Genomic DNA, 27,006 nt, shown 5'->3' on the forward strand with positions numbered 1-27,006 from the left:
AACGCAACCATCTTCCGCGAGGTGTCGAGTAATCAGTATAGCGCAATCGTCGCGCTATCATGGAAATTGGCGGAGCGTTCGCCATATGCTTGGCGGTACCGTTGTCGAGGTGCCTTAGAGAGCCGGTTTTCATTTCCTGCCGCCTGGAAGAATAGTTAACCTCGTCGATAGCCTCTCCCTGTTCCGTTCCTCTCGCGCGAGCCCTGCATCGTTCTCCATTCCAAGAGTGGATCCTCGCGAATTCTCGGTCGTCTGGCTTCTCTCCGCGACGATTAACTCGTCAACGGGATCGTTCCTCGAGCAGAGATGCGGCCAGGGTTAACTCTAAATGCGTTCACTGCCACGTCACCCTTATCTAAGCTTAACTCTTCCCCAGGCGAACAGGTCCGCTAATGCTGAGGCGGGGAATCGTTTACGAGCGATCCTGTTCGCGTTGCCTGCTTTTCAGAGCGGAAACGTTGCATTAATAACTATATCCCGTAGAAGAGCGAGGAAAAATTGAAAGGAACTCGCGATAAGAGGCTCCTCGGCGACCCTCTGCGTGTTTATCAGCCATTCGCAACTCGCGGATTCGCTCTCGGGAACAAAGAAATCCTGTGAATCGTTCCACTGACCGTGGTCATTGTTCGTCGATAACGATATCGCTCTGGACACAGTGATTCGTCATTGTCGCCTTCTCTAATTGGGTTAACTCATTTGCATCGTTAACGCACATATGCGCGCAATTTTCCTGGACAGTATTACAGGATCACTAGTGGACATTATAACTAGAGTTTAGATTTTAAAAAATACATTTAATACAAGATCATATTTTTTATTTTTCCCCGTAATGCAAATGGGTTAATGTGACTCAGGCCCGTTCTCCACGCAATCTCTGCTGGAATGTCGATTATCAAGGAGTCGTGACAACCTCGTGCATTCTTTGTTCGTAGAAAAGAAATGACCGTCGTGATTTGTGCGATCGTACATAATTGGCGTTAAGTAGAGCATTCGGCCGCGACCTCTCCCCAAGATTATTACTCGGTCTGTTCTTTAATCGAATTTATCGCTCGAAGACGCAGACATCCCAGCGGTTGCTCGATTAACGAAAAACGGTGGGACAAGTCGGATGCTGGATAGGTTTCAATTATTTCCGTGCACGTCTCTGATGCTGCTCTAATAGGAAGCTGCATCCGGGGAGCGCGCGCCTGCTCCTAAAATCGATTTCCATTAATTCGAGGAAAGCCATTATATTCCGATATCTCCGAGGATATATTGGGTGTTCGATAAGCCTGGCTTCGAATTGATACGGGGTATTAATCGAATAAAAGGAGCGCCTCTCGTGAATCCTCGTTCAAATATGTGTAGGGGAAATAAACAGATGTTTGGTGTTTTCAGGTTAAAGAATATTTAATAGAAAAAAAATAATGCTCTGGTCCTCTGACATTCGATACTCAATTTACAATCACACGAAACTCTTCGACATTCAACTAACAGTATTTAATTCGCACTTTATTCACAGAAATCGTTCATCCAGCAACGATCATTCTTATCGCCAAACATACCAACTCGCTCAAATACCACATATGTTTCATTACACGAGGTGCAATGTAGTAAGTGTAAAAAGCACTTGTTCCAAGGAATTGTTAACTATTCTACAAATACTATCTAAAGAGATTCCAGGAGGTGTTACAACTCATTCCACTGATAAGTAGTGCAATATCGTACGAAGCTAAGCATTGTTTTCATCGAGGAACGAGTTGAATGTTATAAACAGGGATCGTGGAATTGATAAATGGAAGACATAACAGGTGCGCTATCTTTTCGCCCGGAAGTGTGCCTTCTGCGCGGCAGTGCCTTGTCGATTGTGCGATCGCGTCTGCCTATTAACCAGCGGCAACAGGAACAACGGTTCAAGCGTCGTTACGAGTAATTCGTAGCGTGTTACGGTCTCTCCTCGTCGTCGCGAGTGAGTAACTCTGCCAGCCTAGAGCGCTTCAAGAATTTACGTCCCCTCGGCGTTCCCACCCAGCGAATTTTACGACGAGAACTTCACCTGTTCTAAGCAGCTCCAAAATCTTCTCCAAATTCTTCGCCAAGACGATGTTCGTGTAAAGACGGGACTTATTCACTGGAAACGCGCAGTTAAAATGTTCTGAATTTCTGAATTTTTTAGAATTTTAGTATCAAAACACTTGGTCGAATATATTTACTTTGTGGAGGTTCTTGAAGAGATTTGTATAATAATCGTGTTATTCTTCGTGGAAAATCTTTATCCAGGTATTGTCTCCCGTCTTCGACACGGAATGCAACGTGTCAATGAGCGTTGCTCAGAGAATTCGATACCAAGAAGTCGATCTTCGTCCTCTGTCCCCCTAGTCATCGATAACTGATTTCCGGCGAGCAGACCAAGCACGACTATCGATTGTCGCGAATCGAGACGTTCGTGCTTACGCATTCCACGCGGATTACCGTTTCCTCGACGCGTGAGCGGTTTCGCGTACATGCGTCGAGGAAATCGATAAGCGACTACGCTCGTATTTTTTTACTTCGCATCGTTCGCTGATTTCGATTCGAAGTTCTTGGAAAGGAGGCATTGAAGACCTAATAATCTAGTAAAAAGTATAATAATAGGTCACTGGTAGACTAACCAACGAAATTTTGTCTATTAAAAATATTAGAAAGCTATATTCTCTATTAGAACATTAATTTTGGGACGCAAAAAATTGTTGACTTTTGAGCTACTATAACTTCGCCAAAGAAAATCGTATAGCAGTGAGCCTGGTCTCATTCTAAAGGGCAAAGCCTCTACTTTTACATCCCTGAGTTGATCTTCTTCGAAAAAAATTCTCCACTCCATGACACACCGAAAGACCGAGGGTAGTTTTCCCCCAAATGTTTTCTAACTTCAGACGCTTTTCAGAAACTTGATAAATTTTTTTCGCGATTTCTCTCCAGGGAAAATTAAAGTTGAGACCCTCCCCTTTCGAACGAGACCTTAAAAATTGCTCTACGATTTTTTTTCGCTGAGTTATCGCGCTGTGAACTAAAAGTGAGCTGCGGGACACGGAATTATGTAGTAATCCAGAACCCGAGAAAGTGCCCAATATTTGAATTGCTGTAACTCTGTCAAAAAAAATCGCAGGGAGGTGAGCCTGGACTCATTTTAAAGGGAAAAGCCTCTAGTTTAACACCCCTGAATTGAACTTGTTTGGAAAAAATTCTCCATCCCTCGACACGTCGAGAAAGGGAGGGCAGTTTTTCCCCAAATGTTTTCCAACTTCAGACGACTCTCAGGAACTTGATAAATTTTTTTCACGATTTCTTTCAAGGGATAATTAAAGCTGGAACCCTCCCTTTTCGAACGAGACCTTAAAAATTGGTCTACGATTTTTTTTCGCTGAGTTATCGATCTCTGAACGAAAAATGAACCACCAGCCTCGGAATCACGCAGTGATTCAGAGTCCTAAAAAGTGGCCAATATTTGAGATGCTGTAACTTCGTCAAAAAAAATCGCAGGGAGATGAGCCTGGTCTCATTTTATAGGGAGAAGCATCTACTTTAATATCTCTGAATTGAACTTGTTCGAAAAAAATTCTCCAGCCCCCGACACGTCGAGAAAGGGAGGGTAGTTTTTCCCCAAATGTTTTCCAACTTCAGACGACTCTTAGGAACTTGATAAATTTTTTTCGCGATTTCTCTCAAGGGAAAATTAAAGTTGGAACCCTCCCCTTTCGAACGAGACCTTAAAAATTTGTCTGCGAATTTTTTTCGCCGAGTTATCGATCTCTGAACGAAAAATGAACCATTAGCCTCGAATTCACGCAGTGATCCAGAGTCCTAAAAAGCGGCCAATATTTGAGATACTATAACTTCGTCAAAAAAAATCGCAGGGAAGTGAGCCTGGTCTCATTCTAAAGGGCAAACCCTCTACTTTAACACCTCTGAATTGATTTTTTGTAGAAAAATTTGTCTACATAGCTGCAGGTCGAGAAAGAGAAGACGGTTCTTTCCTCTTTCCCCAGGGGGATTTTCAAAACCTAGACAGCACAGTAGCTATCTAAAAACCTCATACGCTCATGAGCTACAGTTTAACCATCATTTCCATAGTCAAGAGTAACTCAAACAGACAATGAGTCATTCAGCAACACAAGTTATCCAGAGATCGATAACACTGCAGCTCTCGACGATTTTACTGACCATCGAAAAGCGGCATCGAAGTCTCTGGCGTTCGCAAGAGAGAGAGTTGAACGTGCGTGGTCGGTCTCCTCGAAATTCCCAAATTCCAAACGCGCCGAACTGTTATCTAACTTGTCGCGTGGTTCGCCGTGGACCGTTCCTCAGTGCTTTTCGCATTAGTCACCGTAGAGGCGAAAGGCGACTCGCGCGGTTGTAGGCGAGCGCCAGGCGGCCAGGTACACGCGTATTTTGTTTCGCTCGAGCGACCACCGTGGTTGTCCAAACACCGAACGATTTCCAGGTAGAGCGCAATCTCCGCCGAGATTACAGTGGCAGCGTCTAGATAATCCCTCCGTTCCGATCGGCTGAAAAAATACACCGTCGATACGTCGACGGGGCAGGTTACACTCGCCTCTCCGCGGATCGATTTCCTCTCCCACTCGTCGAATTCGGTCGGAAACGCGTTACGGTAGGTCATTAACCGGAGACTACCCAAATCCTACCCTCCTGTCGGCCACTGGCGACGGTGATCGCGGCACAGTCAGCACCGGAATCAATTAACCGCCGTCGTGACTCTGCTCGACGCCGAGTCTATGGGTTTCGGGAGAGAAAGCTGACCCTGAAAATATGGGTAGTTTCTGTCGGAGCCGAGCGTGGGTTCGGTAGTAGGGAGCCCTTCGTGACGGGACCCCGCCCTGGAGTGAGTCGAACGCCTCGACTCGAACCCCCATACCCCAGCGTTCTTGGCGAGCTCGAGGCAGGGCTGCCACCATCCGACACCGAGTCCCGGGGTGCCGAGCTCGCCCGCTACGTTCCTGCCTCCCTCCCGTCTCTGTCCCGGAGCTCATTCTTTCTCCGACCGTCGAGCCGAGCGGAACGCGCGCAGTGCTTGGAAACGTAGCTGTGCCCGGTTGTTCTGTGAGCGCGGACCAAGACGATCCCCGTGTGCCTGGATTAATCAGTGCCCCTGAATCTCGTCGATCTGTGAGCGCGTTCGTGCAGAGCCACTTTGTCCTGGGACAAAGAGAGGCGCAGAGGGTACGCGGACCGAGGAGAGACCGTTCGGCGGGGGAACAAAGGAATCGGTCGCGATCGATCTTCGCCGATCTGAAGGAGTTTCAGTGCCGCGGGAGGGACGATCGATCGGTGATCCTGGACTGTGACCCGCGACACGACCTGTGCCCTCTGACGATCGGCTATCAGGCTTCCTCCCGGGGGTGAGTTTCTGCCGACGATTAGAGGCGTCGATACGCTGTGTACCTGTTGTTGGTGATTTCGAGGGCGAAGTGTGCGAGGGTCCGAGGGAAAAATCGGGAGACGAGCAGCAGTGGAGGAGAGAGAGAGAGAGAGAGTGAGAGAGGGGGGTGAGGAGACGGGGAAAGGAGAGGACAGGGGAAGGAGTGGTAGAGTGAGAGGGAGAGAGAGTGAAGGAGAGCGAGAGCGAGCTAGCGATACTGGTGACAGAAAGACGGTCGGACAGACGGACAGACAGACCGACAGACGGACGCCGCTTCCCCTCCGCTTCTCTCTCGCCAGTCGGTCGCGCGTTACCGAGCCAAGTGGATGAGTTCGCGAACGCGCTCCCGCTAAAAACTCTGCTGTTTGACTCTCGAGTAAGCTCGGTGTTTCGTTTCCTCTGAGTAGACGCTCGTGTGCCTGCCTCACATCATCTCGTTGCTCTCGTGTCTGTCTAGACGCCACGCATCGTGCTACACGCCCGCCACGCGTGCCTCCTCTCGGAATAACATATCCAGTGTGTATCTTGTGGCGAGCCGCGGCGAGGGACGCCGTTTCGCGAGGGAAATTCCGCCCCCGAGCGACACTCAGGACGCCCTCCGAGGTGAGTACCAGAGCCACCCTCTCAGTGCCTAACCTTCGCCTCTCCGAGCTCGCCGAAAGGCTCGTCGACAAGCTCGTCGACAAGCTCGTCGACCCCTCGCACAACGAGCACGCCGCGTGATCTAGGAACCTTGGCGTCTCTCGTCTCCTCCAAATCTCCGTTCCCTGTGATCTGATCAACAGTGTTGCGCCGTATCAGCGACCAGTGATCCTTTAGAGTCCTCCGAAGGAACGTGAACGCTGCGAGCGCGTCGAGCGGGATTTCGAGCGTGTACCCCTGCGCCATTTTGAAGATGGGCATACCGTCAATCGATATAGCGAGCGCCGAGCCGGCTTTCAGTTTTCCTCTCGCTTAACGGTTCCAGTTGTCCCTGGACCTCGCCTTCCTCGCTTCCTCCCTGACCTGACAGTCGACCCGTGACCCCCTGTGTCACGTCTAGAAGGATCGAGCGTGCGAGCCGCGGGTCTCGTTGCGATCGAAGGATCGTTGGGAGCAGCGGCCGGTTACGCCATCTTGATTCCTTCTCCCACCAGTTGGCCGGTATTAACCCCCGAACGATCGACCGTACGCACGATTTCGAGACCTCTACCAGTGACCTTTCCCTCCGGCTACGATCCGTCGGAATCTCGCGCCTCGTGCGTGCTATTTCGTTGGCCTTTTCGCAGGCGTTCGATTTATGGGGTCAGGGTGTTGGTAGGAATTGTCTGAGAGGACGTGCCCGAGGGAATCGATGGGCAGAGGAAAGTTGCAGTGGATGGGGAGTCTGCTTTGTTCGCTCGCAGATTTAGCGGTGTTCGCTTGTTACCATGGCAAAGGAGAGGGATAGAAAGGAGATACGTTCTTGCCAACCCGGGTGCCTTAAACAGAGGCGACGTGTCTGCCTGCCTGCCTGCCTGCCTGCCAGGCTGCCTACAGTCTCTCTCTCTCTCTCTTTCTTTCTCCCTCTTCTCTCTCTCTCTCCTTTGTGCCGATTTTGCATAGCAGGCCTCTACCTGCCGTGCATTTAAAACGCAGTCAAGGCTTCCACGGAAGCGATTGTTGTCGCTCGGGGAATGGCAGTCGGTGGAGAAAGGCCGAGAAAATGCTGCTGGCCTGGCTGCCTCTGGATGGCTGGCTATCTGGATAGCTCAGGCTACTCGGCCCGTTCCCTTTCCAGAGACCGCTTCCTTCTCTCTGAGAATACTCCTATGGTCTTATCGTATCGAGACAGATGGGTTTTTCAGAGAGGTGGTATTCTTTGGTCAGTTGAGATTTTAGCGCGTGTAGTTTGGCAGAGAATAGTCCGTTCTCGATGGTTCTTGGTAGAAGACACCTGCGTATTGGTCAAGAGTCGACGTTTCGCGATTCGCCACGCGCTGTCGTTCCTCCACCCCCCTTGGACCCCCTTGAATGCCTTTTTCCCTCCTTGCCGCAATATCGACAGCAACCAGTTTCAGCAACGGCGAGTCCACGCCATCCACGCGATAACGGGTCGTTAACTTGCCCACATCTGCCTTTCTCTCGTTTACAAGAACGAAGAAAAGAGCCGTTCCGACTGCTCAGCCAGACACGAGTGCCTTTGAAACGCCTCAAGGCTCGACCGGTTTTTCGCGAGAAAAGAAAACTCGCTGTTCTTCTCGTACACGACTTCTATTTGATATCTCTTCTTCTTTTTCCTGTACTTTAGTTCCCAAATATTAATTTGGAGTAGGGACGAGGGTCATTGGTTCCCTTTCAGTTGCCTGGATTGAGAAATACAGTAGAATTGCAAGTCTAGCATCTGGAATGTCTGGAAAGTCACTCCTGGTAGAGATAATGGTAGAGAAGCACTGAGTGTAAAAGTGGTCTGAGTAGTATTAATTTATTACAGAGAGTCTATTGTTGCTCTCAACGATTCCAAGCAAGTTTCTGTCAAAATTTCTCAACTAATTTTGCGTTCTACCAAGAAAGAAGAATTCTCTTATGATCACTATACAAAATTTCAGTATTAAAGCCTGCAGAATTGATAATAAAAAAGTGTAGAACCTACATCACTCGCATCACTTAAGTAGATTTCAGTTTTACTTATTCCTCATTGAGGCGACATATCCAATTGGAGCCAGCTCCTAGCTCCGCCACTGGGGGTGTGTTTGCTCGAGTCTTTGCCCGAGCTTCCAGGGACTTTCACCCTCTCGGTCGGGCAAAGTTCGCGCTCTGTTTACACGAGCTCAGGGGATGCACGCGGCGCGCAACCGCGGCCCAAAAATAGATATCCACCGCGTTCTACTCCGGATACGAGTATATTTTTAAGCCCACTTTCGCCACCCACCCCATCCTCTGGCAGCGTTGCCCCACCTTCTCCGCGCCCTCCGTGCTCCAGGCTGTTTGCCCTTACGGCGTCGACGACGATTTTCATCGGTACACACGACGTGTACACACGCACGTGCTGGATCCGTTCACGCATGCGGGACACGCGCCTGAATACGGGTCCTGCCGATGCGTTCGCCTCGTTCTCTCCCTCGCGCTCATAATTCTCAATTTCGAGCACAGTGGGCCGAGCAGATGTCCTTTTTCGAGGACGAATCATTGGCCTAGGCCCTGCGCCGCTGGAATTAGGCGCGTTAGCCCTGCGGAAATAATGGACGATTGATTGGGCCGCTCTGTGGACGCGTACTGAACCGCGCCGTGGGAATCGAGCACCCACCGAGCTCTCGCACGCTTTCGGGAAGGGGAAAGGAATTTTTTCTCTTCACCCTAGAAATCTGTTCACCGAGTCGCTAATGACTGTGTCTGTCGAAGACATTCTAGTTTGGAATCGATGCAGTCGAGGTGTGTCCTTGATTTCACGCACACTGCGTTGATTAGGTCATTGCGAGATCGACTTCGTTCCTGACTACTTTCGACGTCGTTAAAGCTGGCGAGTTAATGGCTGTGGTGCGCTGGTGAGAGTGTTCGATTGGAGATTGAGGGAGATTAGAAGAAATATCAATCATTTATCGTGACAATGATATAACTAGAAAATCAGAGGTTTTTGAGAAATGAGGGTGTAACTTCGTTTCAGGCTAAAGACAATTTTTTTGTAACAATTATTTAGAAGCAGTTGATTTTTGAGTTATGTCATGATCGCAGCGAGTGAGCGATATAATAAAATGCGATAAATGTTTTACAGTCTACTGACTCACATAGCAAACACTTGTGAGGCTTTCGTTATCATTTGCCCGAGAGTTTGATCCATCGACTACAGATTAATTCCGTGCTCATTCCACAGCTCTGTCTCTAATATCGTTAGAGTCGCCAGAACGTCGCCGATATTTACGACATTTTCTTATTAGCATCGCCCCAAGCAGTTGTCGCTGGAATTTAGTTCCCATACACCGTCCCGGCTGATCTTTGCGTGACATCGTCGTCGAGGCCTTAATAGCCTCGGACGACAGTGACCCCTGAATGCGCTTATTAATCTATTGAGCGGATTTGCAGAAAGAAATGTTGGTGCACGTTTCTCTCGTGCGCTCGCTCGTTCCTGGTGAATGGATAATTAGTCGGGGATTAATGGTCGACTGCGAAACAGTGCCTAGAGCGGTGCTCGATGGCCCAGATTTCGAGTTATCGAGTAGATCGTTCGATGACTCAGACTGACAGGGTCCCGTTCGCTGTGCGCCGTGTTTCCAGAAAATCGTTACGTACGGAGTCGTTGAACCGGTGTCCGCAGCGTGAATCAGAGAAACAAGTGGTCTCAGTGGCGACCGACTTCCTTTTCGTGCTCTTTTATCTCCTCAATTGTACGAGACAGTTTGCACAAACGATGCTGAATAAAAGACAGGAAAAACGCCAAGAAGCGTGTTCGTCTTAGGGCATTTTTTACGGTACCAGCAATTTCGGAGTCATCTCAGTGGCAATTCCACCGACGTCGTTCAGCGAAACGAGCGCTGCTTTTATCTCGCGACGAAGTTCGCGACGATACACTAAATATAAGCGGGAGATAAATCGCGGTGAGTTATGGGGAGGAAAGGCTATTTTTCCAGCGACGCTTCCCACGAGCTCTCGCGATAGTTCGACACGTGTTTCGGCCTCGTCACTTAGCGCAGTCGATGCACTTCGGCTGCACTAAGTCTATTTTTTACCCTTCCAGCCCCTCGCTGCATATGTTCCCTGCACTCGAGGAAGATGAAGCTACATAAATATTTGTCGAGGCTCTTCCTGCTGTCTAATATATGGTCACGGCTAATTATGCGCTTCCTTTTCCTCCAGCCTGCTTTCGGCTACAAAAATGCTGGCTAATTTCGTAACCCTATCTGGGTAACTATTCATCTTTCAAATGAGAGAATATTGTACAGCGTAGATCGAAATGTGGATTGTATACAGAGCTACCCTGTATTTCCACTTAGAGATAAGAGAGGGGTGGTATCATAAAAATACGAAGAGTGTTTGCAGCGTTTCGACGGATTTATCACGGATCGTGAAACGAAGCGGAACTCTTAATAGCGTTTTCTCCTCTCCAGTGAACCATGGTTCCTTTGTGCGACGCGTACTCCAATTTGCTCGGGAAATTCGCTCGTAACGGACGTCGGGGGTGTCCCGATGACTCTGGGGGTACCGCCATTGTTGCCCATTATTTCGTTACGTAAGAATAATGGCAATGGAAAGACGTGTTCCCATCGTGAAATCCCCCGTCGCAGACAATGGACATCCTTCGAGTAGGAAGTGCACGGTGCTGGTCAAATAGAGTTCCATGGCACTGTATGGAAGAAATTTCACTCTGCAATCGTCGTCGTCGCGTGTCCCAAGCACTCGCTATCACTAAAGGCTCTTTCGAATCGGAGAATGCTCTTGCAGGCCCATCTAATGTATTAACGCAGGCGTAGTAAAGCAGTACAACGACACGAAGGTGCAATGCACCGTGAATAGGCTGCCAGAGAGGAAAGCTATTATTCAGCGACAGTGAAACGCTTGCAACTTCTGCCCGAGGAAAGCTCGGACATTTGTTCATCGTTAGCGACGTTCGATCAGATACCGTTCCTCTCCGCTTCATCGCGAATACCCATTACGAATTTCAAGGCGTACGCCGATCGTGCGTATCGAGAGGAGTCTCTCGAAAGCGGAAAGCCAATTCAATTTACCTACTTTCCAGCTATCGCGAATCCGTATTCATGGAAACGTGTTACCGTGAGTCGACGGGAGAAGTTCGATCGTTGGGAATAAAAACACGTCTCATTGAGCTCTCATTGAAAGTCTGGCTACGTGGAGATCCACGATCTCCTTATTCTTTTTAGAGGATATACATGTTTATTTTTTATTTTTTTCAAATCTATGGAATACTCCATTAGCACAGTAGTATATTTCTCTCGCTTTTAAGATAATATTTGGCAAGAAAAAACTTCTCGTTGCTTCAGCGGAGACATAGCTCAGCTAATCATCGCAGTTGTTTTTCAGTTCTCGAATTCCTCGCACGTGCTCGCTCACAGCCCTCCGTATCGGTTTCCCGATCGTTTTCCTGGCCAGACACAAAGGGCAGAGGCTCCCGCAGCCGCAGAAGCGTTACGCATCGTGGCCGCGATGCGAGCATCGGCGCGTATCCACGCCACGTGGTGTTTCAAGACGCGGCTTGCACGCGACCGAGTCTCGTCTCGCGTTCGACTTCTCGTCGTGCCAGTTTTTCGCACTCTTCGCTCGAACAACGGATCGTTTCCTCTGAGAGAGGACTCCAGGATCGACCTCTGAGCCGTTAGCCATCGTCCACTGTCCTCGCGAGCTGGCCTATCTTCTATGGACGATAATTGGACGAGGCCCAGGCCCATGAAAGAGCCCCTTTCTTCTTCACGTTTTTTCACCGTACCCCTTTGTCTTTCGAGACGATTTCTCCTTTGGACTGACGCAACCCAGAGCCACCGAGTTTCCGCTCGGAGGAGAGCGCAGTCAAAGAGGAAAATTCCCTGGTTCAACGAGGCGACCAGAAGCTTCTCATTAATACGGTTAGCCCCGCTTTTGAACGAGGCGACAGGGATTCCTATCGTGCCAGTTACACCGCTGCTCTTTCTCTTTGTCTTTCGACGCGGCCAGCTTCATATATTATTCATTATCGCTGCTACGCCAGGCGATTTCTTTCGCCGTGTATGGCAACGAAAAAGCCGCGAGGCGTTTCGCTGCCGAAGTCAGCCTCGCGGGGAGCTTTCACGCGGTCGCGCCTCGTCGCAAATTGATTGAAGTTGGGGATGACGAATTGTGTTGTACGACAAATGAATTCGGTGGAACGTATTTGCTCAATTTCGCTCGTTGATTGCAGGTCAGTTTTATTGGACGCGCGACACCTGATCACAGCATCCGGAGAGCGCGAGAAGGAAAGGACAGGTGAGACAGAGGATAGCGAGGCAAAAAGAGCAAGATGGGAGCAAGACAAAGTAGAAGGTCCGTGGACATAACGACGACGCCTAAGAAGGAGGGGGCACCGGCCGAAGGAGGTGTCGGAGACGCCGCTGCACCTGGCGATGGTAAGCTGGAGAGGATCGAGGAGACCGACACGAAGCCCACCACCAATGGCATAGCGCCGCACACGGACGTGACTGAGGATAAAGAGAAAGATAAGGACGAAGCCACGGAAAAGGAGAAGGACAAGGAGAAGGTGAGGACTTCTTTTTTTTATTCATCTGCAGGCTCCTTTTCTACTTGATCGCAACCGTCCACCCGATCGTACCCTGTGCTTTCGACACGGTAGTTCGAACTTGCCGACCAACTGCCTCGAAATCGCGATTACCAAAGCGGATGGAGGAAAAACTTGCGGTACCTGCGAACCTCGAATAGCGTTCCGCTGATTGCCCTTGACGACAACACTTCCTTAAACGTGACACTCATTTTTTTATGAGCTTTGTGCCTTGAGAGATTCAGAGATTTGGTAATATTCAAATATTCAAATATTCAAATTTTCAAATATTCAAATATTCAAATTTTTGAATTTTTAAATTTTCAAATATTCAGTTATTGAAATATTCAGCTATTCAAATATACAATTTTTTATTCAAACCTCAAGGTTCTCAAAACATGATTCACTCTATTTTCCAATTTTTCTCCGCCGTGTTCCTGGAACAATCAGAAACTTATCACGGTGTCAATGAATCAGCGTCCGCTCGCGCCATGCGCAATCACGAGCGCTCTTAGCTGGACTTTTTCTCTGAAATGCAGTCTGCCCGACCACGGTTATTAATTTCAATTGATTCATCGAGGACGACGGTCGAGATTCTTGCCGCGCCGCGTGTCTCGACTGGCCGAGGTTGAAAAAGAGCGCGCTCGTCGGCCGGTGACTCCGCTCGCGTCTAGCATCGGCTCGTAAGCTGCTCGAGCGGTCGCGCACGTGCACGTTTCGCCGTGTACTATTCTGAGATTGACCGAGGAGATATGCTACGTGTTTGATTCGCTCGAGGCGCTTCCCTCGGCAGAAAAATTGAAATTCTTTGATCGAACGCAGCCGTGGAGCGAAGAAAAAGGCTGTGGAGAGCGGAGCAGCTGCCTAGCTCGTTTGATATTTTGCGCTCGGGGTGTGTTCAGGGTGCGTTCAGGGAGGGTTTCAGGGTAGGTTCAGAATAGGTTCAAGTTATTTTTTTAGGCCTGCCAGACCCTTTTTGGGTGAAAGTGGAAAATGGGTAGCTGTCATCGACAGACCTGATTCCGTCGTCGAAAGTTCGAACTGTCGCTCTCGTCGAGTCGCATAAGCGTGTCAGTGTATTATCACGAATGCTGCTGGCTAGACGAAACTTGATATTTCCTCGATTGAGCAACCCCGGCAGCTGTCATGCACTAGATACGCCAGCACGCGAGAACTAGAGAGAAACAGATCGCTTCTGTATTGTGCCTCTTCCTTTCATTTCCGTCTAATAGCAGCTCTCTTCCTATTGCCTTCTTTATCGACCTTTTCGAGGCCATGCACAGGCTTACGTTCCCGTGGCTCCGATTTTACACTAGATTCTTAACTCTTACCTTTGCCCTGGCGTGCTCGAGTTGCTCTAGTATCGATCGTCGCCTTTCTAGACCGCGAGCGCGAAAAGCTCGTGAGAAAGGCGTATGCGCTTAATTTCCTGGAAAAGTGTATTTTTACACGCGGTGCACGCCCATTGTGCCACTTACTCGCGGCAGGATAACGATCTTACCCGAAACGGCTCGCCTAGATCCCCAGCCAGACGGAATGAATTTAATAAACGCGATTTCGTTCGACGAGAGAACGAAAGTGCTCGTACCTACCAGCTGGCTTCCTGTGAAATCTTTGCTATCTCGCGGACGTAATCCCTCGATATCGATTTCTCGATCTCGCTTTCACGCGACTGCTGAGGCAGTGATTCCTCGTAATGGTTATCTTGTCTCGTGTGACTCAGGGTATGCTGTGGTTCGCGAATTGCCTGAGAAAAATCTAATTTTTAAAGTAAAGTGACTTAAAAGATACTATCTTTTAAAAAAATTCTTCTTTTTGGAGTTATAAATTCTATTGTATTGTAAATTTGAATTAAGGCTTCAGCTCAAATTTTTCTTAAAATAAATCTGCGAATTTATATTTGAATCTGATATAGAAATCGAATCGTGAACATGTGACGATATTTGTCAGTTCTCCAGAAAAATGGGAATACCGTTTCGCGGAGGCAAAGTGGTCTTTGTACAGGTGCACTCGCAGGTAGTGCGTTCTCACGGTTAACTGTAATCGCGTCTCGCCGCATAAGCGTTCTTACCAGCGCATACCTAACTGTCCTAGACGAATAAATCTTTTGTGTCCCGTGCTGCTTCAGGGCTGGTTTCGCGCAGAAGCCTCGAAGGAGCATTAAGAAGCAGCATTGCGTCGCATCTTGCAAAATCTCGAAGCAGGTGCGCATCGCCATTCGAGACTTGTTCCTCCTGCGCACCTGCTCTTAATGCTCGCTCTTTTATTTTGCCTCGAAGACCCAGGGCAGCCAGTGTTTCGCGAATCATTTGGGATATCTGTATCTGGAAGGCAAAAAGACCTATGTCGCATTTTTAAAAGAGTTGAGGCCTTAAATGAGATCTAGCATAGGCGATTTATATTTTTTTAAGGAAGGCAGGGCAGTAAAAGAGCTTTTTTACTTTAAATGCTAATTTTGGTGCCTGGACTCGTAACCTTGACAGTGGAATAATAGTTTAGCACATCCGCGACTCCTCTCAATCGCGTGCTGAATTAAAATCTAATTTCGAAGTAAACGATGGCTCTTCGTGGAATTTCCTTGCTTTTCCAGGTGGCTTTCTTTCACGGATGGACTAAAGTTAGCGGTCGTATCGCGATATCGCAGCCCCTGGCAAAAGTGTGCACATTACTCGAGTGACCTGAATTCCACGCTGATAGTTTTATTTCTTGGCGCGATAGTGTGCTAGCTGGCCGAAGCACGCGATGTTTTAGTCGCGGCTTTATGTGGCGTAAACTATCTCAAGGGTGGAAGGGGGAGGATCGAGAGCGCTTTCCGAGTGAATCATCCTCGTGATGTACACGCCTCGTCCAAGTCGGTTTATTAATTAATACGAGACCCGACTCGTCTGTTTGCCTCGGCTAATTAAAACTGCTCGCCGCTGGAATTCCATTCGAATGTTTTCTGGCCCGAGTAGCGCCGATAATTCGCCACCGACTGACTCCTAAGCTCTCGAAATTGATTCGCCCTGGGGAACGCTTGACCACGGTTTGTATAATTTTTCCCGCGTTCCTTCGATGTAAATTAGCGGTTAGCTATTCTTCTGATCGCGAATCTCGCTGTGAAAGGAAAGCAGAGGCACAATAGGGGCTCGAGAAGGAGACTTGGGAGAAGATCGATCACGAAAGTGATGTAATTATCTGCACGAATCTCGTGGATCCGGTGTCCTTGTCACGTGCTCGAATACCTCTCTAATTGAGCCTCCCAAGAGGTTCATTAACTCCAGTTTTTTAATTTTCAATTTTATAACTGATCCTAATGGATTCTCCACAAAATAGAAATATTAATATAAAAAGTTCAGCATCAGTGACGTAGGTTCTTTGACGCGAAAATGTCCAAAAATTCAAAAACTGAGTTTAATCACTTTGGCCTGTGGAACAGCTCAACTATCAATTCACTGACGAAGCTCATAGCTCAGTTTGGCATCTGAATATCCAATTTTTTTTCCAAAGATTGTCGCACTGTGAGCTCACTGAAATCATACGAGAGCCCATTGTCTCTCCCTCCTCCTCGCCCGCGTTAATCGGCGCGAATTCGCTCGAAAATCACGCTACCGTAACGCCATTGTTTCGCAACGTTTCGGAGTTCGCCAGGACCGAGTCGAGTCGAGATTTTAGTACCTGTTCGATGATTCAGCGCGGAGGAATTCGTCGCAGAAACTGCACCTGCGTTCGACTCGTCCTTCGCCGCGTCCTCGAGTTGCGCGAATCATTTCTTCGTATTCCGATAAAGTGCGATCGACAAACGCGGATTTCTCATCGATCTCGCAAGGCCTCTGCCGCGTGCACCCTTTTGAATATCAAACTCGAGATGATCGTCGACCATCTGAGGATCCATCGTCGCCGAGGATCTTGTTTATCACGCGACGCGCATCCATCGTTTCCATGAATATTTACGTCGCGAATGCACCCTAGAAAAAGCCATGAAAGTGAAACGTGCGAGCGTCTAGTTCGTCTCGTTGCAGATAAACAAACTGCGACGATTGGAGCAATCGAGCAACCAGCCTGACTGGTCACGCTTGCACGCGTTGACCCGACGATTGGGTTAATCGAGAATGCCAAGATAAGAGAAATCAAAATCGAAGGGGAAAGGGGCTGGGACCTTTCGTTGTTCGTCTTGTGCGTGGACTAATGGAGCATTGCCGAGGTCGCTGCAAGTACAGCAGAACTGCAGTTGTTGTGAACCTTGTCGAAGGACAAGCAGTTCATATAACCAGGTCGTTCATATAATAAGAGTCCACTTAATTCTCTCCATTAAAAATGTACTTACAACGCAACTAGAGTTCAGTTAATTGCAGTACTGCACGCTTAAATTTGCATTGAAATTCTGGCGTAACAGGTCGAGTGCGATAATTTGTTTCAGGAGAAAGCTTTAGATTAAATAAGTTTCAATGAGTTTGATAAGATAGTGAGTAGTAAGGCTGAGTCATGGGAACTTAAGTATAACAAATCCACTGGAATGTAAGTAAAATTCTATTGAAATGGAGTTCTACTATACAGCAAAGGGACAGAATAGAGTAACGATATGCGCAGAGTGCCTACGCTGCATATTGTTGTCTTTGGCTCTCCTGCTTCTGCCACGATTTGTTTCCTTTCCCCTCGGTATCAGCCGCGATACCGCGATATCCAAGACGAGTACGACGCCTCGGCTGACCAGCCAGAACGAAAATAACCGGATATTTACATAATATAATGCGCAAGCGAGGCGATGGAAGATTCTTCGGTATCCAAGGGAAATAAAGGCGTGTTGCACCTGTGCGTTGTTTCTGCTATCGAATGGACGACCTCTATGCGAGCTGTGCCTGAAATCTTGGAAACGGCACAATCGACTTTTCACTCGAAGGCTTTTCACATTGCTCTTAGATAATAGCCTGATTGTTCAGTAGCAGAGTAGCCTAGCCTGATTCGCGATAGAGAGAAGGAGAGGGACACGTAGACGAAATGGAATTGTTCTCGCGGATTGACATGGATAATAAAGCGACGTCGATGTTTACGCGATTGGAGGCGTTGAAGAGTCGCCTCGGTCTCGGCGAACGAGGCAAACAATGCTTGCCCTCCGCGTTCCTCGTACTCCATTAAACCCCAGAATAATGATTCATAAAATAGAATAATTCAGTATCGCGGCGACGAGGGCGATACGTGGTCCGATTGTTTGCTCGGCCTGGAGACAGTGACGAGCGTGTCGTCGCCTCCGAGAATTACCGATTGAACAAATGACGCACTCGCGCGCTTTCGCTCCTTTATTGTTGATCTTGACTCGATGTCGGGCTTCAATTGATAATAACTTCCGTCAAGTGCTCCGCGCGGCTACCGCTTCCACGAAGAATCGATAATAAAATCTTCGAGTCGGAGAACTGTCTCGTAAAAAAACACTTCGCTTTCTCCGTGGAATATTACCTGCACTACTTTTCAGTTTACACTTGGAGTCATTATACGGAACATGTGTCATTTTATAAAAGCGAATCAGTACATGTTTGATGGGCCCTGAAAGTGATAATAAAATTGCAAAACGATTGCAGGCATTCGTATACCACTTCACTTTATTTACTCCCTTCTCGCGAGGATAGTAAACGTATGACGATGTATCGAGCGATCGCCATCGTCAGAGAACCACTGATCGTCCCCTGTAATCCGAGATTTTCGCGGTTTCATCCCGCACGTCGTCCCGAGCCGCAGCTGTCTCGTTCTGATAAGTCTCCAGCGACTGTTGCACCAGCCAGAGCTGCTCCGCTTTTTCCATCGGCCGTTCCTCTCCATCGACTCGCTGCTCGCGGCTTTTCTTGCGGCCCTCTCCTCGCACGCGCAAACACAAATTGCCTTGCAGGCTCTAAAAAAAGATTTGTCGGTGATAAGAACGCGGGCGCGGAAAATTTACGGGATGACGCAATCGGCCACAGCGATTCGTGAGCATAACCAACGACCAAACAACGACATCTCATTATTTTTACGTTTTCCTGTAATATACGTTTCCATGACTCCACAGAAATACTCTAACTCGGCGAATTCTTCTCCACAAAAGACAGACCGAGCCTTCTTTACGCACCCAGCAGAAAAATTTGCGAACACGTGCTTTTTCTACTTCGCAGAAGACTGTAGAAAAAACCGGTTCTGCGTAGCCGTGGGCTAGACGAAGCAGCACGGAGCACCGCACTTTTTCTGACGTGTCTCGGTCGCGTGGACGGCATAGATCGTTTTTTCCTGGCGTTGCACTTCTTTTTTATCGCTGCGAGCGAAATCGGGATCGAGCTGAGTCCGTATAATACCAAGAAATGCGTGAGAGTATGTCGTATTGTGGGAACCGATGCTTGGATTGAATGGAAATCATGTTTCCTGTACAAAATTATGAGTGACAGGTGTGAGGAATTTTGAGGGGTGATTCTACAGGGTAAAAGAAGATGAAAAATCAAAGTAGACGAAATTGCGTTTGGGGAGTCGTTTCAGAGTTATTAGTGTGTCTGACTTGAGGCTTATTCTACTGATGTCGCTGCGTCTGGTTTGGGGCTTATTCTACTGATTTTTCTGTGTCTGACTTGGGGCTCATTCTACTGATTTCGTTTTGTCTGACTTGGGGCTTATTGTACTGTCCTTGTGTCTGACATAGGGCCTATTCTACTCGCTTCACTTAGCTTCTCTTGTCCAGCGCAGCTGGCAGTAGAATAAGTCCCTAGTCAGACACAATTTTGTCTCTATTAAAAAAAGTATTATTGTTTTATGAGAGATAAAAGTATTCAGCGCAAGACGAAGGGGGCTGAGTTTTGCCTCTGCGTGAAAGAAAAAGTTGGGATTCCGCTAAATGAGGTTGAGTGCGATGATGCATGGTTTGTAAGCGGGTGTACGCGCCTGGAGCGAGGCGAATCGATTGTCGAACTGTAAACGAGATACACTGGTCGAACCAGCGAGAACGAATCCCTAGCAGGGATTTTGTAACACCTGCCGCGGCAGCCCGCAGATTTTCGCTGGTGTCGCGACCACCTGATACCAATTTTCGTCGCGATAATGTACTAACATGTGGTTTGGCGGAGGAAACCAGAGTACGACTGGTCTCCTCTACTTTCGATTTTTTGAAAGTGAGAGTTCGTGTCCTCCGTGAGAGCCAATCCCCCAGAACCTCCTTCTTTATAATCAAATATCCACTTTTCTCGAGAAATTTAATAAGATTGCTCTTCTTTCCAGCAGGAGGATGTAAAGGCCGAGGAAACGAAGCAGGAGCCAGCGGGTGAATCTCCCGCGGAAACGGCGGAGGCCACAACGCCCACGGAAGCCAACCCCGCTAGTCCGAACACCGCCACTTCTCCAGAGAGCAAGGAAACCAAAAAGAAGGAAAAGGTGAGGTCGTAGAAAAATAGCGATTACACTGAAGACGAAACTCCGCTGATTGTATAGCCTAGGAACTCTGTAAATCGTGGACTCAGGCTGTTGAAGCTTGAAGGCCATTTCTAGAAAGCGGATTAATTCGTCGACTGATGGGCGCGTGCTGCCTTTAAAGCTGCCTGCACGCGCCCTTAGAGAAATAAGACACGTAGTAAGCGCGTAATGAGAACTTCGATCATTATCGATGCCATTTCCTCGTTCATAGATGAAGAAAAAGTGGTCCTTCAGGTCGATCAGCTTCAGCAAGAAGGACAAGAGCAAGCCTGCCCGCGAAGAAGCGCCCAAGAATGGAGACGTCACCAAGGAGGAACCTCTCGCGGAGGTGAGTACACTATCTTACCTTGACGATTTCATCGCGTTTACCATGCTGTAGAGACGACGCTCGAGGCAAGGAAACCATTGCCAACGGTTCTGTTAATTGTGTCATCTCGTAACTTTGTTTTCGAGGAACCTCTTGGCACGATGACCGCTTGAAAAAGCATCTGATATCTGATGTGAGCAATAAAGGAGTGCGCGGACTGTTGCATCGAGCAAACTTTACTCGATTCATGTTCATGGATTTCAGAAATTCAAGAATTCAGTATCGTTCTCTGATAAAAGAATTTATTTCGAGTCTCTCTCACTGTAATCACTGAACTTTCTTACTTTTCTCAGACAAATAAAAGTATCTCAGATCCGTTCTAGTACTCTCTCTGTCCAGGAATAATGGCGAAACTGGCGTAACACGCGGGGCAGAGCACGGTGCTCGCTCGAGCGTGATTTGTGCTCTCTTCGATTTCAAGCAATCGGTATACACGCGGCGTAATCGAGAACGACCACGCGATAACCGTCACGGATCGAAAGCTCCGTGCCGGTGTTTAATTGGCCTCGAGACGTTCAATAAATCCTCGAACCTTTCGCGATTATCTGAGATTTATTTTAGAAAAATGATAAGCGAATACTGGAACGATCGACTTTAACAAAGTCAATTATAATATCCAGCCTGAAGTTGCGATTTTTCTGTGAGCTGGATATTTATGGCGGAGACCAGATCGCTGCGCCCAAGGGTGGTCGATGAAAAATCGAGCCTGTTCTTGAAAATTTGAGAACTTGAGTCTGGTCTGACATAGAACTGGCAACTACTACTAGTCTCCGCGAGCTACTCTGTGTAAAGGTTTCGATTTCTCAACTCAGCGATTGTCTCACTCCTCGATTATTCGACCTTTCCCTATTCCCTCAATTAACGAGCCCCATATTGAACTATCGGTCTGTGCTTAGAACCCCATCTAGATCTCGTGCAACGATTCCAAGGACGAAGGGCAGGCGAAGTGTCGCAGTAGGTCGAGCGAGATCGTACGAGCTTAATTGGAAATAGTCTTCTTCCGTTTCACGAGCAATAGCGATCAGTTGCATCGTAGCTATAAATTCGCCTCGGCGATGTGTAATATGTAGCGAGAGGCTGGCTTGTCTCTTTTTCCCGTTCGTCCCTCTGGTTGTTGAAGCTAGCCGCGTGTAGGCGCAGCCTCGAGATCGTCAGGGCTAATCTCCTCGTTTCTTTACCACCTTCTTCATCCTCTTCCTCATCTCTGTCTCGCGCCCGCCTGGCCGCGTAGTCCCTTTCTTTTTCTGCAACCTCGCCGTGGATCGGAGAGTGGGAAGGGCGTGCAGCCCGTGACTCATCCTTCTGGTTCGTCGTACCTCGCGAGTTTCGTGATAGGCCGCCATGGAAAACCGGCTTCGAGTCACTGAATTATCCCCCTTGGCTCTCAGTTGCCGCTTCAGGGCTGCTCCCTCTCGTACCTCGTGTCTCTCGTTTCGTCTCTCCCCTCCCAGAACGCGTAATCGTCGCTGCTTTCGCGGCCCCGATCGGGAGGAAATGAGTCGTTCTCGCGGCTGTCCGCGTTAGTAAAATTAACTGGCGCCGAGTCTTGCTGGCTCGAAGTTGAAAACTGTGATTGACTGAGGGAAGTACTGCTTGGAGACTAACGAGCATCGATATTCGATAGATCATACCGCAAATAGATTCCTCAGAGCGAGTTACGGTTCTATTAGCTGGATCAGGTTATAGACACCTGCGTGGAAGGTGATCGATGTCCTGTGGACTTCAGACTCAGGAGAATTCTTCAGGAATTCATTTTATTTAGGAAAAAGAAATTAAGGATTAAGTCAATAGATTTTTCATTTTTATGTAGCATATCCTGTTCTTGGTATAGTGTAATTAAAATCTCCTGCACAGTGTAGATATTAAAAGAATTTCCTCAGTTTAGCGAACTCTTTGCACACAAAGATCACACATCCTCCACAGAGTGAAGACATCTCACTATCGCTGAAGCTTCTTTGCCAGCGACTTTCACTCCCTTCGACCAGAGCCTGCATTCCCCGAGTCATTAAGGAGCGACGAGTAGTGGTGTGTATGATTACACAGCTCGTAACAGCGAGATGTCATTGTGCCGCGGTGTTATGACACCATCCCGAAGCATGACTTATCGCTCTCTGCCTTGTTATCCCCTATTTCACGCGGAGATCCGCATATTCCGCGTCTATCTTCGCTGTCGCTTAGAATTCCATTAAAAACGTCGAATCGTTGAGCGTATTATCCTAATAGTCTCTCTGGCTGTTCGTCTATTACGCGACTCTGCTCGATTCGAGCAGCTGACCTCTTGGTTCGTTCGTCATCCACGCGAGCATCGTCTACGCTCAGAAATTCGCGTGTGCGGGTCTTTTTTGCAGACGAGAACGACTACGCGCAGTGTGGTCCCCACTGTCGTGGCACCGTGGAATGGGAATGGGAGTGGTGGGCTTGTATTCTTTGAAGCGCCTTCCTACGGGACGTGGCATAATCGTGGGACTCGGAGATGGATGAGCTTTGTTCGAACTCTGTTGATGGACAGTTTGCTGTTTCTATTATAGACTTATACAGGTTTGCTTCTGATAGAATATTGGAAAGTCTGTGGTTACTTATTTTCTAATCGTATTTTATCTGTCTGACTTGAGACTTATTCTACTGGTTTTTCTGTGTCTGACTCGGGACTTGTTCTACTGGCTTGGCTGTGTCTAACTTGACACTTATTGTACTAGTTTTCTTTTGCCTGACTTCGTTCTTATTCTAATGGCTTCAGTGTGTCTGACTCGAGGCTTATTCTACTGACTGTGCTATGTCTGGCCTGCACTCTTATTGTTACTGATTTTGTTATGTCTGGCTTGCGAAGTTCTACTCTTGGCGAGCGTTTGCAGAGTAGAGTAAGTAGAATAAGACAGTAGAGTACGCCTAGTCAGACACAGTTTTCTCAGCTATTAATAACTCGAAAACGAAATTGTTTCTGTTTTCAATTTTGTCTCATTTTAGCATGTAGAATCACCCCTTAAAATTTCTGATACCTGTCATCAGACACCCTGTAGACAGACTTTACTCCAGAAATTATTGATCTCCTTTGGAGGCAAGTTGGAAACTCCAGGCCACAAAAGAGGGTGTAATTACAATGAATAATTACTCTGCAACCATCGACTGAATCTCCTACGGGAAACGGGACGTATCTGTCAGAGAAATCGGTAATGGGACCGGGTGAACCGGTCGTCTACGCTGTCCTGGTCGCTCATTGTGCTCGCTAGTAACTCGGTTCAATGGCCCAAACTTCCCGGATACGCTTACCCCGACGGCGCGTTATTTTGTCGCGAAAAAAAGCTTCGACTCGGCGAGTAGTTCATTCACATCGACCCCTCGTTCGCAAATGCCTGCACACCCGTTAGATAACCGTCTGCCGTATCGACGATCAGATTTGCGTCTCGTCCTCCTACTCGAAGATCCATCCACCAGAGCGTCTGGGCCACTCGTCCCTCGCGAAGTGTCTCTCACAAATCTCCCACTCGCCATATCGCTCCTTTCATTCCCGAGAACCCGTTCGCAAATTAGCTCAGCGTGTTTACTGCCATCCGAGGGATATCAGGATGAATCTGCTTCGAAGCTAGGTTACTGGTCGAGCGTGGCCCGCGCTATCATTCGGATTGCAATGTCAGCGAGATAAGGGCGCGGTCAGCGGTTAAAAATACCCGAGGCTTCTTATTTATTATTCGGAGACATAATTTGCGCGGCGACATAAATCCATGTAATCGTCCCGCTCTCGACTCGTTCCTCTGCTAACATTTCATGCGATCGTAAACAAGCTACTAACGACAAGGAGGCGCGCGTGGGAGGAGACGCTAGATCGAAGGGTAGCGTTTCTATTACCGCGACCAGCTATCTGCCTTGCTCCTCGCACAGTGCTTCTTTGCAGCCACGCTGACGAGTTTATTGACAGGGACATATTTCTAAGACCGACTTATAGCACTCAGCAATGAGTACAATGGATACAAAAACTAGCAGACTGTTTACTCCTCAAAATTCATAGCGCGGCATAGTACCATCGAGCTCGTTACAAAACAGTGTCGTATTTGCGAAACACGCTGTTAGTCTCGCGTCTAGAATTTATCTCGACCCCGCGCTCTTTCGCCCCAGAGGTAATCGAATACGTTCTACGTGATCTTGGTCGGGCTAGCGAGCGATTTTCGCCTGAGGACACGAAGCCAAAGACGGACGATTGGTAGAAAATCCCCCTCGATGGACGAGGCGGACTAGAAGTGGTTTCCATCGATGTGACGAGAGGAAGATCTCGTCGGGGGGACAGCTGAGAGGCGCGGGAGGATCTACTCGAGAGTCTTTCCGTCTGGTGTCCCTGCTTTCGCACCTACGCGAATGACACATTGTTTCCAAGCAGCCACCCTCGCGCAGAGCACACTACAGAGACTAGGGATGGGGTGTGGCCGCGGCTCGTTCTTTGTCCCCTTCGAGCTGGTAACTCGCTCGGCGACCAGGGCCAGGGAGCGTTCGTATATCCCGCGAGCTGGCTGACTTTTATTGCAAAGAGTTAGAATGGTGATACGGGAGGAGTGGGGGCGCGGAGTTCGCACGCGCCGAGTGGTATTAATTAACGCGATACACGTCGAAGGAAGGGGTGGCTAAGCAGGTGGGGAGGCAGCGTCGAAGGACGGGAGTCTCGGGGAGCCTCGCGTGACTCAACCCTCGGGAAAAAGAAAACACCTGTGCGCGAGGGTTAAGGGCAGCCTACGAGAGTTTGGCGAGCCACGCGTACGAAGGTAAGGGGCAAGAAAGACTTTCACTTGTTCCTTTGTTCTAAGTGTTTCATGGTCACGAACCTGTCCATGTCTCCTCTCTTTTCAGCTACGGTCTAGGGAGCCCCGTTTCGATTAATTTGGTTTGTAAATTGAAGCAGTGAGCTGTGGAGTTTCGTTAAGTCGGGAAATTTAGGAGATAGTATCTTGTGAACAGTGGATATTTAATTAAATAGGTACTTTATTGTTATAAAAACAGTTTTGAGTAGAAGTATAATCAGCCAAGTAGTTTTCTTAATTAAGCTTTATACAAGATCCACAAAAGAGTGGTGTACTCTAGTGTTATAAATCCTTCAATTTTTTCAATTTCTAATCTAGATTGGAAAGAAAAAAAGATATTAAGCTAATCCTTATAATCCCTTTTCATAAGAGTATCATAAATAATCAGAATTCCACTAACATAAATTCTCTAGCAAAAAATATCGAATAAAGTATATAGTTTACGCAACGTTAGGTATTAACAGGTTAATTGTCGTCCCATAAATTCTCAGATATAAGTCACACTGTCCGTATTAATTTGTCCAGTGCGTATTCGACTGCTTAGCGCATGGCTGAACTCAGGTTCGAAACAGAACCAACGCTTCGGCATATAAACGTCCCTGGATGGATTATTTAGACGGGTTCGCTGGCGATCGGACAAGAAAGGGAACGATTTGTTCCAGGCAAAGAGCTCGCTCGTAACGCGTCCGGATGGTACAAATTTATGTGACAAGTGACGAGATACGGCAGGCTTCTCCCGTGCTCCTCTTGAAATATGTCACAGCCGCGAGTTGCACATGCAACGGTACATGCATGTGCGGTCTGGGGAGTACGTGGCGAGGCAACAGTGGCAAAAGATCGGGCGGACGGTTAAAAACCGGTTTCGGTTCGCCACGGAAGGCGTCTCGGTAGTTTCTACTGGCTTCGATTTCATTCCTAATGGCCCCGATGAAATTCATCCCACGACCGTTCGCCTCGCTCGCGTATCTTTCTGCACGATTACGTCGGCCACGTTCCGCCGCCATTTCTCGCTGGCCATCTGTCCTCGCGAGCTCCCCTAATCAGTAGAAGGCTCGGAAAAATCGGCACCGTTCATAGAGATAAAGACAGATTCGACAAGCAGCGAGGAGCAGAATCCAAGCCACTGACGAGTTCATTAATTAACGCCAGGGAGATTGCCACGTTGATCGAGTAGGTTCGCTGGAATTAGAGAAGCCGCGAATGCTTTTATAATGCCGTGGCGAGGTTAATTGCGCGTGTAAAGGCATCGCAAAAAGATACGCAAGAAACTCCCATTCCGGTCCCTGCGTTCCGCTCGATTCCTCCCGGCGGGTGAACGCAACTTTCAAGGGTGCAGGAAAGAGGGAAACAAATCCTCTCGACGCGGGTGCTCGAATCCCTGGCAGGCAGTCCTAATCGCACGCTGTGCGTAAGCAAATCGCCAATTAAGCTCATGGCTTGGTAATGAGACCGAATTCGCTGAAAGAAAAAGGGAGGAAGGGCAGGGCTGAGCTGCACGGTCTGCTGGCTCGCCGCGAGACGGATTTTCTCGACGCAGTCTGCCTCCCGACGACGTGGGAATTCGGCAGGTGTCCCTGCAGCCTGCGAAAATCGAATATCTGTCTCTTGCTCCCGTCCCCCGAGAAGCCACTTTCATTCGCCACGATGAAAGCCTCCCTCCCTGTCGACTCCCTTTTTTGCCCCCGGTTCTGTCTTGTCCAATCTTCCTAGGTACTCGTTCTCTTCCTATTCCATTCTTCCTCGTCGAGGCGATAGAGGTCGTTCGTTCCTAGTGCCAATCGCGTTTCGTCTCGTGCCACGCGTCCGTCCACGCCAGCTCGGGCACAATGCGACAGGTGGAACGCGAATAAAAAGCTCGAAAGTT

The 27,006-nt window shown here is 48.3% G+C and overlaps 1 protein-coding gene across 3 annotated transcripts in view; it reads left to right on the forward strand.

The window, feature by feature from the left end:
• Positions 1-27,006, forward strand: part of LOC143182226 (uncharacterized) — a 69,571-nt gene that overhangs the window by 24,062 nt on the left and 18,503 nt on the right. Inside the window, exons 1-4 of one of the 3 annotated variants that reach the window (XM_076383113.1) lie at positions 5,237-5,375; positions 12,237-12,572; positions 19,800-19,952; positions 20,203-20,319. In XM_076383113.1, the coding sequence (XP_076239228.1) occupies positions 12,336-12,572; positions 19,800-19,952; positions 20,203-20,319 (507 nt within the window). In that variant the 5' untranslated portion in view covers positions 5,237-5,375; positions 12,237-12,335. Of the gene's footprint in view, positions 1-5,236; positions 5,376-5,869; positions 5,999-12,236; positions 12,573-19,799; positions 19,953-20,202; positions 20,320-27,006 lie in introns of those variants that run through there. The other 2 variants (XM_076383111.1, XM_076383112.1) reach the window with 2 other exon arrangements.

The sequence above is a fragment of the Calliopsis andreniformis genome, chromosome 8 (assembly GCF_051401765.1).
Source record: "Calliopsis andreniformis isolate RMS-2024a chromosome 8, iyCalAndr_principal, whole genome shotgun sequence".
Classification (NCBI taxonomy): domain Eukaryota; kingdom Metazoa; phylum Arthropoda; class Insecta; order Hymenoptera; family Andrenidae; genus Calliopsis; species Calliopsis andreniformis.